The following is an 18031-nucleotide window of genomic DNA, read 5'->3' as shown; positions in this document are numbered from 1 at the left end:
AAAAGTACTGTGATACAGTCAGGGGATGTCATTAGGGCGGTGCATTGGGGGGGGAAAATACTGCTATATTGATATGTACTATGGTATTTAGTGAATACCATATTCATATAGAATGGTATGGCATTTGAAGCTATTTCAAAGAATACGATTGATGCTATATGTCCCTGAAACTATGATATTTCCCTGTTTAATTGTCCAAAAATACTAATGATTGATGCTATATGTCCCTGAAACTATGATATTTCCCTGTTTAATTGTCCAAAAATACTAATGATTGATGCTAGATGTCCCTGAATCTATGATATTTCCCTGTTTAATTGTCCAAAAATACTAATGATTGATGCTAGATGTCCCTGAAACTATATTTCCCTGTTTAATTGTCCAAAAATACTAATGATTGATGCTATATGTCCCTGAAACTATGATATTTCCCTGTTTAATTGTCCAAAAATACTAATGATTGATGCTATATGTCCCTGAAACTATGATATTTCCCTGTTTAATTGTCCAAAAATACTAATGATTGATGCTATATGTCCCTGAAACTATGATATTTCCCTGTTTAATTGTCCAAAAATACTAATGATTGATGCTAGATGTCCCTGAAACTATGATATTTCCCTGTTTAATTGTCCAAAAATACTAATGATTGATGCTAGATGTCCCTGAATCTATGATATTTCCCTGTTTAATTGTCCAAAAATACTAATGATTGATGCTATATGTCCCTGAAACTATGATATTTCCCTGTTTAATTGTCCAAAAATACTAATGATTGATGCTATATGTCCCTGAAACTATGATATTTCCCTGTTTAATTGTCCAAAAATACTAATGATTGATGCTAGATGTCCCTGAAACTATGATATTTCCCTGTTTAATTGTCCAAAAATACTAATGATTGATGCTAGATGTCCCTGAAACTATATTTCCCTGTTTAATTGTCCAAAAATACTAATGATTGATGCTAGATGTCCCTGAAACTATGATATTTCCCTGTTTAATTGTCCAAAAATACTAATGATTGATGCTAGATGTCCCTGAAACTATGATATTTCCCTGTTTAATTGTCCAAAAATACTAATGATTGATGCTATATGTCCCTGAAACTGATATTTCCCTGTTTAATTGTCCAAAATACTAAGGATTGATGCTATATGTCCCTGAAACTATGATATTTCCCTGTTTAATTGTCCAAAAATACTAATGATTGATGCTAGATGTCCCTGAAACTATGATATTTCCCTGTTTAATTGTCCAAAAATACTAATGATTGATGCTAGATGTCCCTGAAACTATATTTCCCTGTTTAATTGTCCAAAAATACTAATGATTGATGCTAGATGTCCCTGAAACTATGATATTTCCCTGTTTAATTGTCCAAAAATACTAATGATTGATGCTAGATGTCCCTGAAACTATGATATTTCCCTGTTTAATTGTCCAAAAATACTAATGATTGATGCTATATGTCCCTGAAACTGATATTTCCCTGTTTAATTGTCCAAAATACTAAGGATTGATGCTATATGTCCCTGAAACTATGATATTTCCCTGTTTAATTGTCCAAAAATACTAATGATTGATGCTAGATGTCCCTGAAACTATGATATTTCCCTGTTTAATTGTCCAAAAATACTAATGATTGATGCTAGATGTCCCTGAAACTATGATATTTCCCTGTTTAATTGTCCAAAAATACTAATGATTGATGCTAGATGTCCCTGAATCTATGATATTTCCCTGTTTAATTGTCCAAAAATACTAATTTCTGTCTGTTTGTGTGTGTGTAGGATGCCGTCTGCTAGCACCATGACTGGCGGGAGAGCACTGCTGCTCTGTACAAACACTGAGGACTGCATCTACCAATCAGCAAACGGGTAAGTCCTTTAATTTCCTGCTAATTTGTTGCTGCTGCTGTTAAAATTGCAGCGTTCCAGCCTTCCACAATTGACCTATCGGAAAGCCCCTCCCCTCGAACGCAGATGAGCCAATAGCAGTTGAGTATCAGTTGCGCTGGGACCGGAACTCGGACATCTTTAGGTGTCAGCGCCATAGAGAAACATTGGAAAATCCGAAGCTCTCATCGGTTTGATGGTGTTTATGCAACAAAAATGCTAGAATGTCGTGCCTGAGGCACTGTAACACTGACTCCAGGGAATCCTGAGAGGATTTTCGGTTTGTCATAGTCTCATTAAGTTACGATTAAAGTCCCTGCTAACATACAAACCATAATAACACTGTTCTCACGTCATGTACACTGTAGGTCAAAAACACGAAGGTCTACATTTCAGTGCCTCTCCATATTAAACTGGTTATATGTAAATTAATTTAATTTTAGATATGTTTAAGGTCTACATTATCTCTCTTACTAAGGAGGACTCCTATTTTGATGGGCATTATAGTCTATGGGTAACGCAGTGAAAGATAGAGCTCGCAAGCAGTTTATCAGAGTTATTTTGCAGAAACAAAGTTTACCAGTTATTAACTGCACCCTCGAAAAGGCATACGGTTTGTGTATATGTTTGTTTACTGTTAGTTGTTTGAGTGTTTTTGTGTAATTTGCTGTGTATGTTAATGGTAATGCAACGGAGAGTTTTGAATGAGACGTTAATGCACACTTCTTATGCTTTGTTTGTTCAGCTCTTACGATGATTTTTTGGAGTGAAAAAGGACATAATAAACTTGATAAACCATCAGTAAAGTTTGGCCATCATTCGGACGGGATATACGCTACATTCTGTGTCCAAAAACATCTCGGGATAAGGTTTTCACACTGACAGCTGTCACTGTAAGATATAGCAACTCCGTTTGTTTGTCCGAGTTAGCAACAGTAACTAAGGGGGGCGGGGCTTACCGATAGGTCAATTGAATCGAGTGTGAGTTTGAATTTGTTCAATCAAACAAAGGAAGCATTGTTGAATATGAACTGTGTTCCGTTTGGTGCCATTATTCGTTAAAAATGATTCACATGATAAATGCACTTAATAAATTATTTCTACTTAACCCTCTGGTGCTGTTCGGTCATTTTTGACTGAAAATTTTCAATTGAAGAAGTGTCGTTTTTTTTTTTACTTGGTACTAAACTTGGTAAATGTTTTGGCACTTGCTGTGTGAACACAAAAAAAATCATGGATATGATTGGAAAAGATTAAATGGTGCTGAAAAGCCTGGATGCCAGCCGAACTTAGCCCCGCCCACAACATTTGAGGTCGGGAAATTTGGTCTGGACTTGATCTGTTGTGGAGCAACTATGCTCGAAAATGCAATGAAATTGTCAGGGCGGGCTTTAGATGATGATGGACAGATGATCAACAGTAACATAATCATCCACGTCTCCAAAGAGCGCTTGGGTTGAATTCGTTTACTAAACGGAGAACTTGTTCGTATATGCGTTCACCTTTACTATTTCTCTCAAAAATTATGATGGTGTTGGTAAGTATTCCGTGTGTCCTTAAATTCACCGGCAAAGATCGTTTACACTCTTCTTCTACTTCTTCCAGCAGTTGAGTTCTGTTGACATTTGACAACTAACGTTATGCGTCGCTCCGTTGCTCTAATTGGTTGTAGGTCTATCCAATTGAGGTCTTTCCTGGTTCGGTTGAAACACACCCCATAATCACAGCCCAACGGAGCAGGAGCAGACTCATATTCTGACTAGAATTGAGTATAACAACGTCAGGCTAGAAAAAAAATAGTCACACTTGTGTGGTGAATGTATCAAAAATGTATTGTATTGTTCGCATTAGAAACGAATGGGAGACGAATTTCATCTAGTGGAAGCGTTTGGTACTGCACCCAAACAAATTCTTACTGAAAGCCCATTTTTTAAATATATATCAGCCTCGAATTTGGAGCACAGCTTGTTTATTTCTCACAGTTTTAGAGTAAAATGTTTTTAGGAAAATATCTATTTCATAGTTTAAAAAATTGCAATAAATGTAAAAATTGTATAACTTTTTTCATGTTCGCTTTTAAAAAACGTTTTCACTTCATCAATAATCTGCCAAGTGTCGTCTTTAAAAAGAGATCAAACTGAAGTCTGTACTCCAAAGCATTCAAGATTTATAACCGTCCGTGCACAAAAAGTGATTAAATAGATTATAACTAATGCATAAATATAATTTAGTACCATAAAATTCCCCAAAAATACAAAATATTAAATAATAAACATTATCAAACTAAAATATAGTACAATAATTTCATTAAAATGTATTAAAAATGTATACTGTACTCTGAACAGTACCAGAGCCAGGGCTTGACGCTTACTTTTTTCCCAAGGTGCACCTGTGCTCCTAAGTTGAACAATTAGAAGCACATTTAGAAACTTTAGGGACACGACTATTTCTGCATTTATATACGTATAAACATACTAACAGATTTTGCCATACTAGTGTTATTTTAGTGTCACTGAGATAATAATATATAGTTTTTGTTAATATTTTGAGTTCAATTTAATTCTGCTTGCATTTAAATTTTAGTTAAAAGTTTTAGTATTTCTGTTGTTTTGTCTTTTTTTTGTGTCTGTATAGTTTTTATTTATTTTTATTTCAGTTTTAGTTTGGTTCATCAGGTTAATGAATTAATTTAAACTTTAATTAATTAATTTCAACTAAATTAAAATAAAAAAAGTTTACGTTTTTTTTGTTTTATGTCAGTTAACATTTATTTGTTCCAAGGAAAGAGATTTTTTTTAGGGTTTCAGTTTTTGTTAGCTATAATAACACTAATACTAGTAAAATCTATATATTTAATAATATGTGTCAAATAATGTTCTTAGTCTTTCCTTCCCGTGATGGGACATCAGAAGCTGCAATAGTTTACTTTAAATTAAATGGAAATTACATTATATTACATACAGCTTTTGTGTAACTAAATAATAACATAACACACGGTGTGACTTTTATTTAATAAACAAGCCTGAAATACACCAGGACTCTTATTTTGAAATGTATTTATTGATGCAGCTGCTCATTCAAATTCAGACGAGGGAGATAAAATATGGCTGAATCCGAAATCGCCCCCTATACCCTCAAATAGGGCACTATTTAAGGGGACAGCCATTTGTAGTGGTGTCCGAAACCATAGTGGACGTTATTGAGTGCACTCATTCAATCCCACAATGCACTGCAATTACGAGTGTTCAGTCGATGTACACACAACAGCTGTCCGACCTAACACACTCGTTTTCATTCACTCCTTCAAGTGAACTATATTAGTGGATAACGTAGGGAATAGTGAATGAGGGTTTATGGGGAGATTTCGGATTCAGCCTGTGTGTTCTTACAACCGTATACAACATATTACTATATAAACACTGTAAAGTAAGCATTGTCATAATTGATCAGCATTAGTTTATAAGCAATCTCTTGCCATACATGTGCGCAACACACTGATTGTGAACTGATCTCAAGCGGTATAAAGCACTGTCAAGCTCTGACCAGAGAAAAATAAAGTACATTTGTTTTGCATAATGCTTCATCCACACCAATAAGTGTCAGTATACAGTTCAGGACCAGTTACTCTGGACATACTTTTTTGTAATCCTGTAAAACTTTGTCTAACACAGAAATTTCAACAAAAGAGTGTGCTACTCTAAGCTAGCTTGTTCTTTTTGGGACGGTTTCCTTAGGATGATAAATGAATAGCCTAAGTTCATAAGATCTTTTTAGTCCATGCTTAAGTTTCCCGGCAAACAGTCTGTGCCACATCCCTCATACACGGCGGTGTTAAAACTAAACACGTCCAGTAAGGTAAACACTGATAGACTTCATAAACATCCCCAGGTGGGATATTGAGGGTGATTTTGGGACAAGCCTAACTGTGAAAGTTATTTTTACTGAAAGCTAATTAAACCCCTTTGGTACTGCCAACCCGAGGTGGTTTGGAACGCCATAGTGTGTTAGTAAAAGATTTAAAACCTGCAGAAGAATGGGCGAAATGAGTGAGCTCATTTTAATGAAGTACTTTTCGGTACAGCGAGGCGTAGTGTGTTTCCAAACAAGGTCAAAATAGAGAGAGCTCTCCATGTTCTGCTATCACCAAATGCTATTTCCTCAGCTTACTGTACTATGTCCCCTGTTAACTCCGCCAGGAAGAGGAGACTTTGGTTTGGCTGATGATGGATGATGTGCCTTGCAAGAGTTTGAGCAGGCCAATTCCTGAAGGCGACAAGAGACAATCACATATTTTGTCCTACACACTCCTCATTTTCCTCTTTCCTAACTCCTCTCGCCCCCTGTCTCTGCCTCGTTCCCTCTCTCGCTTTTTTCCTTGGGGTTTTGGAGCTTGACCTACTTTTTCCTCTTGGCTGCCTTGAGCTTCACGAAATGAGATACATTAGCCAGAAAGAGGAAAGACACAACATGCCAAAAGAAAGTTGTTGAACGTTTATTTGAATTTTCTGAGAGCCAACAGTTTGTATTTGAAAAGAGGCATCAATATTTGGAGGCATATTGGTGAAGATGTTGTGGCGTTGGCACAAAACGTTTCTAGGTTCACTTTTCCCCCTTTTTGTTGTCATTGGACGGAATCCAAGGCTGTGTTTATTGACTGAGCCAATTAAAGAAAGAGAAAGATGCATGCCTGTCCATTAAACTTTGGCTCATTGGTGCAAGCTCATTAGGTCAAAGATTCACAGAGGAGTTGTGCTTTCAGAAGGACTTCTGATTCATAACCTTCAATTTGATGCGCTGATGGTGACTCACTTGTGCAGTGAAGGCTTGTGTGTTAAGTCCACAGAGGAAAAAAGTCCATCTGCATCTCATTTGAACTCTAAAATTTGCATTTAAAAAGTCATTTTAATTAGTTGCACCATTGAAAGTCTAGACGATGCAGTTAATACCAATACCAAAGGGGAAACTCTGAACATGTTTGATGTATGCTGAATACCGTCTAAATTAATAGACTGCGTTGTTTGCAATTTTGTGGTTGTGTAATTTTGTGTGAATTATGTTTTTGAAATGTGACCTTCAAATGCACAGACTCTATAATTGCTATCTAATCACGTAATGACTGTCTTGATGACTTTAGCATCTTTCCTGTGGTCTCTTCAGGCTCCACTGCTGCGGATTGAAGCTTGACCAGGCCCAATCTGTGGTGCTTCAGCGGCCAGACCTGTGTGGGGTTGGGGACAGTCTCTCATCTCTGAGCAACCTCAACCGAAGCCCAGGAGACAACATCATGCTTGCCCACAAGAGTCCCTCCAATCCTCGGCCCGTTGAGAACGGCTTAGGCGGTTGCACCAAGTCCCCCAAGACTCCCTCAGGACCTAAAAGCACTGCCAGCATTCGGGACAAGATCTCCCAATGGGAAGGTAAAACAGAGCCCACTGGGGCAAACACCCAGACGACAGGACCGAAAGAGACTGAAGGTGGGAAGAAGGTACAGCCGGAAGTACAAAGAAAAGACAGCAAGAGACTTTTCAACTGGGAGAGACAGAACTGTGGCAAAGAGAATGGTAGCAAGTTCGAGGAACCTCTGCACACTTCTGAGGGACCTGTGAAAGAAAAAGAATGGATTTTGGACAAATCCCCATTGGGGAAAACGACAGAAACTTGTCAGGACAAAAAGTCAGTGCTGACGCACATAAAAAAACTTGAGAAAGCAATGAAGGAGACTCCTTCCAAATCGTCCTTGTCTATGCCAGGCAACTATTTCTGCCCAGCTTCCAAAGAGGAGCAGGAAGAGGCGGAGAAGAGAGCCGCAGAGCCGATCTTCGGCACTCTAGATGTGATGAGATCTGCCAGCCGTCGAAGTCGGGACCCCGAGAACGTCTACAGTGAACCCGGAGCTCCTTCCATTAACCCTTTACCAAAACCCCAAAGAACCTTTCAGCACCACACACAGACAAAAAACCCTATGGACAACCATGGCTTTGTCAAGGGTAAACGAAACCTTCCCCCTTTACCTTCCATACCTCCCCCACCCCTTCCGTCCTGTCCTCCACCACCAGGGGTCTTTAGAAGACCATCCGGACGAGCTCGAGATGCTAATAACAGGTAAGAAGATGGATATCTGGTGAATTTCAGCCAATGTGACTTTGAGCTCAGGGTTTGGAGTGCATCAGGAAAATTTGTTCCTCATCTGGGTATCTAACAAAGTCCTTTTTGTAAACAAGTCAGTCTATTTGGTGGTCACCTACTTCTAGTCTTGCACAACTCGTACAACTCCAATCTATTTGAAATCAGAAGGACTGAAATCGCCAAAACTGTTTGCAAAGCTTATGTTTCAAAAAACACAAGTCACCAAAACATTTTGACCGAAATTGTATCATAAATTTAGCTTCTTAAGTCAATCTAAATCAATCATGTGAGAAAACTAAGGCAAGTTTTCAACAAGTAGCTTGTCTACTCCTCATACCATCTCGGCCTAATGTTGAGAGCTAATTATTAGACTGTTTAATAAATCATCAGTAGTGTCTAGCCTCGATTCACCTTCCTTAAAGCTACACTGTGTGATATTTTCCCCCATCTATCGGTGAAAAGGTATATGACCATCCAGTGAATATTAGTTTCTGTTCCTCTCAATTCCGATTTCGTTTTAACTCCTAATAATGGCATATTATAAACTTACGAGAATACTTTATTACTTGAAAGAAGTAAATATACATTAATGAGTACATATATTTTTGAAAGAACTAAGTGTTTTTAGCTAAGAATAAACTGAAAAAGTTACACAGTGTAGCTTTAACTTTTGATGATGAATATTTGAACGGTAGAGATTCGATTTTTCTAGTCGACTAGTAGTCGTTCAAAATGTAATTACTTAAATGTATACTGGGGGGAATACTAAACCTTTAATATAGACGTAATATGCCTATTCCATGCTTAAGCGAATGCATAGTTTGGCGCAAAGCACTGGTAAAAGTAATGATTATAAATATGTCTGGAAAAAATATCAAGGAAACATTTTAATTATTTAATAATCTAGTGTTTTTTGAGTCAGTGTGGGCTGTAAAAATGAAGTTGACTATGCTGACTCGCTAGCCTTGCTCCGCCCTCCTACGTACTTCCGCTCAATTTTCATTTTCCTTCAGTTCTCCGTCTGGGACTGCGGTATATTCTCTGGTTTTCTCCGGTCAAATTTTAACGGGTCCAATCAGCGAACAGAGGGAGTGGCTGAGAACGATGACGTTGATGTTGTGCGCTAGTTTGAGACATAGACTGTAAAAAAATATCGATGTAGTGTCCGTGACGTCACCCATAGGATTCTGAAGAGCAGTTCTGAAGCGTAAAGGGTCGAGTCGTCATGAAGGGCAAAATTAGCCGTATAGACCAAAACCACAATTTGTACCAGACTGTGAAAAAAAAAAATTCTGCTGGAAAGTTGGGCATTTTAACATGGGACTCAATGAGATTCTGCTCTCTTCAGGAGCCTCTCCCTAGTGGCCAGTCGATGAATTGCAGTTTAAGTCACTTCCGTATTGGCTTCAAGAGAAACTACAGGAGGTTGCCGCTTGGTTTGAGATTAAACGCGTCACGACCAAACGTTAGCTATTGGTAATGGCAGATCCAGAGTGGCTCTGGGCAGATCCAATAGTTTTAAACTTCAACTGAATTCCCGCCTTCAAGGAAGTTAACGCTTGTCAATGGAGAGTTGCCAGACTCCGCTAAGAAATGCACCTTTCATATGGACTACGTTATCAGAAAGTATTTGTTTTCGTTTTGAATTGGTCTGTCTAAAAGTAGACACAATTTCAAGCTTTCTATAGATATATTTCTCATGTTTTTGAGGCAAGTATACTCTGAGTTTCGGTTAATTTTTGTGACGTGCTTCAGTTCACAGAGACCAAGGGCGCAGAAAGCGCATCCTGTTTGTTGTGAGTTTACGCAAATAAAAGTAGACCTTCGACAGTTTCGAATGACCAAAAATGTAGTATTTTAAGTTGTTTCCGCTGTTATTGTGAAATAATGCAAATGATCGCGCCGGCTAATATTTCAGCTTCAACACTGCGCACAATAGTATTGATCTGACTGCACTGATGCTCAACTGAGCTGGACAATGACATATTTATTACAGAACTGCTGTATAGATGAAATTAACTAATTTAATAATTGATGATCTTTACAACGAAACTGAATCAGCACTGAACTGACTTCAGCTGAACAACAGTCGAAATGCATAATTTCCTGTTATCATTGCAAAGCTGCTCTGAAGCAATCTGTATTGTATTAAGCGCTATATAAATAAAGGTGACTTGATGTATTACTTTGGAAGATTAATACATCCATACAGTGAATTTGTCAGGATTTAAAAACCTGTAATTCCTTGTCTCATATTGCTCTCAGTGGTCCGTACCATTCCATACGTAGACTGGAGAAATGGCACGTGGACAGAAAAACCTTGCAAATTTAGGACCCTACCATCTGATTTTTATGTCACACTAATGTGAAAATAAATCTTTTGAAACCAAGACTCCCCTAAAGGATTACCGTCCTCAGTCTTTATGGAGATGCTGTTTTAATGGTAGCATTTATCAGTCTAGCCCAACTATGAAAATACATTTTAACTTTTGACATTGTGGTGCAATCTTAATCTTGTGTCCTGACTGTGGAAAGGGGGTCTGTTTTTAATCTAATCTGTGCAAACTCCACTTCTCTAATCTGTGCAAACTTTAAACCAGAGGACCTATAAGTTCTTCAATTTCCTGTGGACTTAATTGGTCTTCCTATTAATGACGAGTTTTATTTGTATTTGTTGAACCTGCAGGAAGTCCTACGAGTTTGAAGATCTTCTACAGTCGGCAGCAGAAGGTTGTCGAGCAGAACTCTACGATCTATCTAAGCTAGGCCTCACTCGCACTTTATCGGAGGAGAATGTCTACGAGGATATCCTAGGTATGACAATGCACTTCACCACAGTGGTACTGGGTAAAACTTGGCTGACTCTTTGACTGTGCACCTGACCGAGCAATTTCCCAGAAGCCCAGGAGCTTGAAACTTTAATAAGTACCAAATTGAGAAAGGCCACCACAAACATTGGTGTTTCTTTGCTCAACCTCACCAGTGTGTCCTCTATGTTTGGTTTACCCCACATCAGTCTTCTCAACAGCATGATGTGAGGTCTTATCTGTGGCTTGGGAAAATAGAGTTTGATTGGATGCAGGGCCGTGACGTCAACAACAAAAGAAATGGGATGATACCAGCATTTCCCTCTAGCATTTTGAGCGCTGTTGAACAGATTCATAAACCCCTCTGATTGGCCACTGTGTTCACGCGTTCAACATATATGTCTCTGATTGGCCATTATGTTCACACGTTCAACATATATGTCTCTGATTGGCCATTATGTTCACACGTTCAACATATATGTCTCTGATTGGCCATTATGTTCACACGCTCAACATATATGTCTCTGATTGGCCATTATGTTCACACGTTCAACATATATGTCTCTGATTGGCCATTATGTTCACACGCTCAACATATATGTCTCTGATTGGCCACTGTGTTCACGCGTTCAACATATATGTCTCTGATTGGCCATTATGTTCACACGTTCAACATATATGTCTCTGATTGGCCATTATGTTCACACGCTCAACATATATGTCTCTGATTGGCCATTATGTTCACACGTTCAACATATATGTCTCTGATTGGCCATTATGTTCACACGTTCAACATATATGTCTCTGATTGGCCATTATGTTCACACGCTCAACATATATGTCTCTGATTGCTCAGTTGGGGACACTAAATTTTTCAGCTAAACATCGAAATACATCTAAATAATAAACTAAATTAACCATTTAAACTAAATTACTGATCAAATTATTGATCTAAAGCCCACACTGTCACTGTATGATACTTGAAATTTTTCCAGAATGGCTATACAGCTGAATAAAATTATGCTGCATTATTTTCCTGTTTAACACTGTAAAGCTGCTTTGAAACAATCTACATTGTTAAAAGCGCTATATAAATAAAGTTGACTTGACTTGATTGGCCATTATGTTCACACGCTCAACATATATGTCTCTGATTGGCCACTGTGTTCACACGTTCAACATATATGTCTCTGATTGGCCATTATGTTCACACGTTCAACATATATGTCTCTGATTGGCCATTGTGTTCACGCGTTCAACATATATGTCTCTGATTGGCCATTGTGTTCACACGTTCAACATATATGTCTCTGATTGGCCATTATGTTCACACGTTCAACATATATGTCTCTGATTGGCCATTATGTTCACACGCTCAACATATATGTCTCTGATTGGCCACTGTGTTCACGCGTTCAACATATATGTCTCTGATTGGCCATTATGTTCACACGTTCAACATATATGTCTCTGATTGGCCATTGTGTTCACGCGTTCAACATAAATGTCTCTGATTGGCCATTGTGTTCACGCGTTCAACATATATGTCTCTGATTGGCCATTATGTTCACACGTTCAACATATATGTCTCTGATTGGCCATTATGTTCACACGTTCAACATATATGTCTCTGATTGGCCATTATGTTCACACGCTCAACATATATGTCTCTGATTGGCCATTATGTTCACGCGTTCAACATATATGTCTCTGATTGGCCATTGTGTTCACGCGTTCAACATATATGTCTCTGATTGGCCATTATGTTCACACGTTCAACATATATGTCTCTGATTGGCCATTGTGTTCACGCGTTCAACATATATGTCTCTGATTGGCCACTGTGTTCACGCGTTCAACATATATGTCTCTGATTGGCCATTATGTTCACACGTTCAACATATATGTCTCTGATTGGCCATTGTGTTCACGCGTTCAACATATATGTCTCTGATTGGCCATTATGTTCACACGCTCAACATATATGTCTCTGATTGGCCATTATGTTCACACGCTCAACATATATGTCTCTGATTGGCCATTGTGTTCACACGTTCAACATATATGTCTCTGATTGGCCATTATGTTCACACGTTCAACATATATGTCTCTGATTGGCCATTATGTTCACACGTTCAACATATATGTCTCTGATTGGCCATTGTGTTCACGCGTTCAACATATATGTCTCTGATTGGCCATTATGTTCACACGCTCAACATATATGTCTCTGATTGGCCATTATGTTCACACGCTCAACATATATGTCTCTGATTGGCCATTATGTTCACACGCTCAACATATATGTCTCTGATTGGCCATTATGTTCACACGTTCAACATATATGTCTCTGATTGGCCATTATGTTCACACGTTCAACATATATGTCTCTGATTGGCCATTATGTTCACACGTTCAACATATATGTCTCTGATTGGCCATTATGTTCACACGCTCAACATATATGTCTCTGATTGGCCATTATGTTCACACGCTCAACATATATGTCTCTGATTGGCCACTGTGTTCACGCGTTCAACATATATGTCTCTGATTTGCCATTGTGTTCAGGCGTTAAACATATATGTCTCTGACTGGCCATTGTGTTCACGCGTTCAACATATATGTCTCTGATTGGCCACTGTGTTCACGCGTTCAACATATATGTCTCTGATTTGCCATTGTGTTCAGGCGTTAAACATATATGTCTCTGATTGGCCACTGTGTTCACGCGTTCAACATAATGTCTCTGATTGGCCATTGTGTTCACGCTTTCAACATATATGTCTCTGATTGGCCATTGTGTTCACGCTTTCAACATATATGTCTCTGATTGGCCATTATGTTCACGCTTTCAACATATATGTCTCTGATTGGCCATTATGTTCACGCTTTCAACATATATGTCTATGATTGGCCATTGTGTTCACGCGTTCAACATAAATGTCTCTGATTGGCCATTATGTTCACGCGTTCAACATATATGTCTCTGATTGGCCATTATGTTCACGCGTTCAACATATATGTCTCTGATTGGCCATTGTGTTCACGCGTTCAACATATATCTCTCTGATTGGCCATTGTGTTCACACGTTCAACATATATGTCTCTGATTGGCCACTGTGTTCACACGTTCAACATATATGTCTCTGATTGGCCATTGTGTTCACGCGTTCAACATATACGTCTCTGATTCGCCATTATGTTCACGCGTTCAACATATATGTCTCTGATTGGCCATTGTGTTCACGCGTTCAAAATAAATATCTCTGATTGGCCACTGTGTTCACGCGTTCAACATATATGTCTCTTATTGGCCATTGTGTTCACGCGTTCAACATATATGTCTCTGATTGGCCATTGTGTTCACGCGTTCAACATATATGTCTCTGATTGGCCATTGTGTTCACGCGTTCAAAATAAATATCTCTGATTGGCCACTGTGTTCACGCTTTCAACATATATGTCTCTTATTGGCCATTGTGTTCACGCGTTCAAGTATAATCATAATTTATAATGGGAAATGTGTTATGGGATGCACGATATATCGTCCACCATATCGGTATTGCCTGATATATGTACATTTTTTATGTGATTATCGGCTCAATGCGAAAATTTGGCCGAAATATTAAAGCCGATAAATAATGTATTATTTCCTTCAGCTGAGACGCTTCAGATGCGCTCTTTTCACTATGATGGGTTTGAATTGCTTGAAATATGATTGAAATCACGTCAAAAAAGAAAATACAGTTAAGTGTATCAGTCTGTCATATAGACTACATAAAATTATAATGAGAACATCATAATTGTGTTCATGGGTGATAACTTTTAATGGCAAGACTTTTGTTTTTGTAATCAGGCTCTCAAAAATTATGTAAAAATTTGGATTTAGATTTATCGGTCAATATATCGGTTATCGGTTTTCAAATATAAAGAGTTATCGGTAATCTGTATCGGCCAAAATGTTAATATCAGTGCATCCCTAATACTAATATAATTTATCAGAATGACGGCTTCATTCCTATAAGTGTTTGCATGTGTTTTGACAGCTACAGATAAAGCCACAATAAACTCACAGAGCGAACTTGTCAATCCATCTTGATGGATGAAGCAGAGGAAACAAGAGGACAGTTTTACTCAAATGTGAATTGCATAAACACATTTTGGTACGCTTTAAATGGTTGGCTTGTGAAAGCGAAACGAACTAAGTAGAAAATGCAACATTGTAACAAATTATGTCCCTATTTTGGAACAAAGCAAATGATCTACCGCTCTGAAAACACCCTTAGTTAGCATAGATTTTTTCAGATCAGGGGCCCGTTCTTCGTACGTCGCTAACTCAGTTAGCTGGATTTGATTGTTGATGATTTGGCATGATCTTGGATTAATTGGTTCTTCGACGCTCATCCTGGACTTGCTGTCATAGCAACAGGTCCTTAAGCTTAAACCTGCTCGCGAGCGGCTCATTTCATGTAAACAGGATTAGATTGCATCTTGAGGTGATACTTAAAATCTGTCCCAGCCACTGCTACTTTATTACAAGAGTTTATCACTGAACCAGGGGCAATAATAATAATTTTAAATAATAATAATATACAATTTTTTAATTGTATATGTATATGAGAATGTATATAATATTATAATGTTGTGTATAATACTATAGACACAGCCACTTGGAGATGCAGAGAATTTACTGTATAAAATCGTGAATATAAATAATTGGTAGTCATGAAAAAAAAAAAAAAGTATCATTGATCAATAACTTTTATGTTGGTTTGGTCGTTTAGCTGTTTCCCTATAAAGGTCCAAATATTCGTGGGGTTTTTTTTGTGTAATTTGCCAAGTTTTTTGCCAGTTGGCTTTTTTAATTATATGATGTCATTACGTTGCTGTCTTGACACCAGCCAATCGCTGCATTGCTGATCGTGGTTTCGAGTATCGATGCATCTGCCCTCTTCAGGGAAAACAAGAACGCGCAGTGATCTTAGATCATTTAATCCAGATATTTAAATCCAATCCGCAAATTCTATTGAAGAACCAAATTAGCCAGACATCAGTTATCACGATGAAACGATCTGGGATCTGTCAAATCATCTCAGATGTATAAAGCGAGGTACGAAGAACGGACCCCAGGTCAACCCAAAAAGATGGAGCACCACATACTGGTATATGCCCGGTACACACTGTACAATTTTGGGCTGTCCCAGGCGAAAGATGACCAATCGTGGCGATTTCTGTGGTCGTGGCTCCTAAACGGAGACTCAAAGACGGTCTTGCAACCAAAGATAGCCTGCGATTAATTTTCTGACAGTGTCAGAAATTTAGCATGATCATCTCACTATGTGTTTGTTGTGACGTCTTCTGACTAGCCAATAAAAATGCAACATGAAATGGCGTATTGATCAACGCGACATGACGCTAAAACTACTTTTACCTCAAGTTCCATTTGCAAAATTGGCATGCCAAGTTGTCCTCTTTTCCCTAACCATGACCGTGTCCATATTCTCCTCCTTCGCTTCCTCCTTCAGCACACATAAAAACTAAGTGCGATTCATCTTGCTCTGTTTGTTTACCACCAGCGCATGCTGATGACATTTTATTCTTCTATACTAACTTGCATCATACCCTATGATACAATGGGCGTCATCATCGAACAGTGTACATACTGTCGTACTGTCAGTCGTACGGTGTAATGATCTTATAGGAAAGCCGAAATCTCAAAGTCTGTAGCGGGGATTAAACTTTGATCACCTGTGATTATGATAAATCTGTAATCTAGTAGCCAGACCAAGCTAAATTTCAAAGCCAACTTGTTTAATGTCGTGTGTAATTATATAATGGCACTTTCCAATAATGGAAGATTTACCAGTGATTTTGTGTATCTGCTCTGGCAACTAGCTGTCCTTTTAATGGTTTTGAACATGGAGCATAGCGTTCTCTTGTGTTCTAGAACTGGATGTCCCAAACATCATAAACTCTCTTCCCACCAGGCGCATCTGGTGGATGAATCGACGTGACAGAGGCTTTCTTCCACTCAAACATTTTCCCTTACCCCCTCTCTCTCTGTCTCTCTGGCTCATTCGTTCTTCACACAAGATTCTGCTAGTTTATCTTCTTGTTAGCGCCACTGGTGATGCCACACGCAGCTAATGAGGTATGTGCGGATTCCTTGGCAAACTCTCAAACATCTGGAAAGCAACCAAACACATGACGTCAGTTCGCTGAAAAGCAGGACTAAAGCAGGCAAGGGGAAATTAGCAAAAAAAAATGCCCTCATTAGCAAGCACCACTGTCAGGAAAACTTGATTTATGACTTTAAGCATTCGAACTGTTTTGTTTGGTAGAAAACGGCAACTTTGTAACTTGATTTTTTTTTACATTTTGAAATGTAAGGGGTGGTTGGTGTCAAGATATGATTTGAGTCCCTTCTGTAATCTGGGATTTTAGTTTCTTGTTTTATTGTCTGCCAGGGATGAATCATTTGATCATATTATGCCCCTTTTTACAAGATGTACAATAAGTCTGATGTCCCCAGAGAGTGCATGTGAAGTTTTAGCTCAAAATACCCCACAGATCATTTTTATAGCATGTTAAAATTGCCACTTTTGGGGGGTTGTGTGTGTGTCCCTTTACATGCAAATGAGCTGCTGCTCCCGGCCCCCTTTCTAGAAGAGGGCGGAGCTTCAAGAGCTCATGCTTCGGCATACTGGCAACAACAAAACAGGACAATCTCACGCACTGAAAATGTCAGAAACCGTCCGTCAGTAGTTTTAACCGGAGTAGTTGATGTGGCGTTAACAATCATTGCAGAGTTACGTCATTGATAATCTATAAATCGCTGTAAAAGACAGAGGCTTAATTCCTACTCAGTATTTTTGACTTGTTTTCCAGTATAAATATCTAAACATTGTTAAATCAAGATACATTTACTTGAGATGCAAAATGACTTTTTTCAGAAAACAAGACTTAAAGGGATAGTTCACCCAAAAATGAGAATTGTGTTATCATTTACTCACCCTTAAGTTTTTCCAAACCCGAATGAGTTTCTTTGTTCTGCTGAACAAAAAAAGAAGATATTTTGAAGAATGTTTGTAATAAAGCAGAGAGAGCAAACATTGACTACCATAGTATTTTTTCCCCTACTATGGTAGCCAATGGTTGCTCAATTTGCTTGGTTACAAACATTCTTCAAAATATCTT

At 38.3% G+C, this 18031-nt stretch overlaps 1 protein-coding gene across 3 annotated transcripts in view; it reads left to right on the top strand.

Moving 5' to 3' along the window:
- Positions 1–18031, top strand: part of LOC307122212 (DENN domain-containing protein 2A) — a 71545-nt gene that overhangs the window by 30647 nt on the left and 22867 nt on the right. For all 3 annotated transcript variants that reach the window (XM_079810190.1, XM_079810192.1, XM_079810191.1), the window contains 3 exons: positions 1794–1880; positions 7056–8000; positions 10711–10838. In XM_079810190.1, coding sequence (XP_079666316.1) covers positions 1795–1880; positions 7056–8000; positions 10711–10838 — 1159 coding nt within the window. In that variant the 5' untranslated portion in view covers position 1794. The remainder of the gene's footprint in view (positions 1–1793; positions 1881–7055; positions 8001–10710; positions 10839–18031) is intronic.

The sequence above is a fragment of the Gobio gobio genome (genome assembly GCF_949357685.1).
Source record: "Gobio gobio genome assembly, chromosome: 25".
In the NCBI taxonomy this organism is placed as follows: domain Eukaryota; kingdom Metazoa; phylum Chordata; class Actinopteri; order Cypriniformes; family Gobionidae; genus Gobio; species Gobio gobio.
This window is presented reverse-complemented; position numbering and strand designations above follow the sequence as displayed.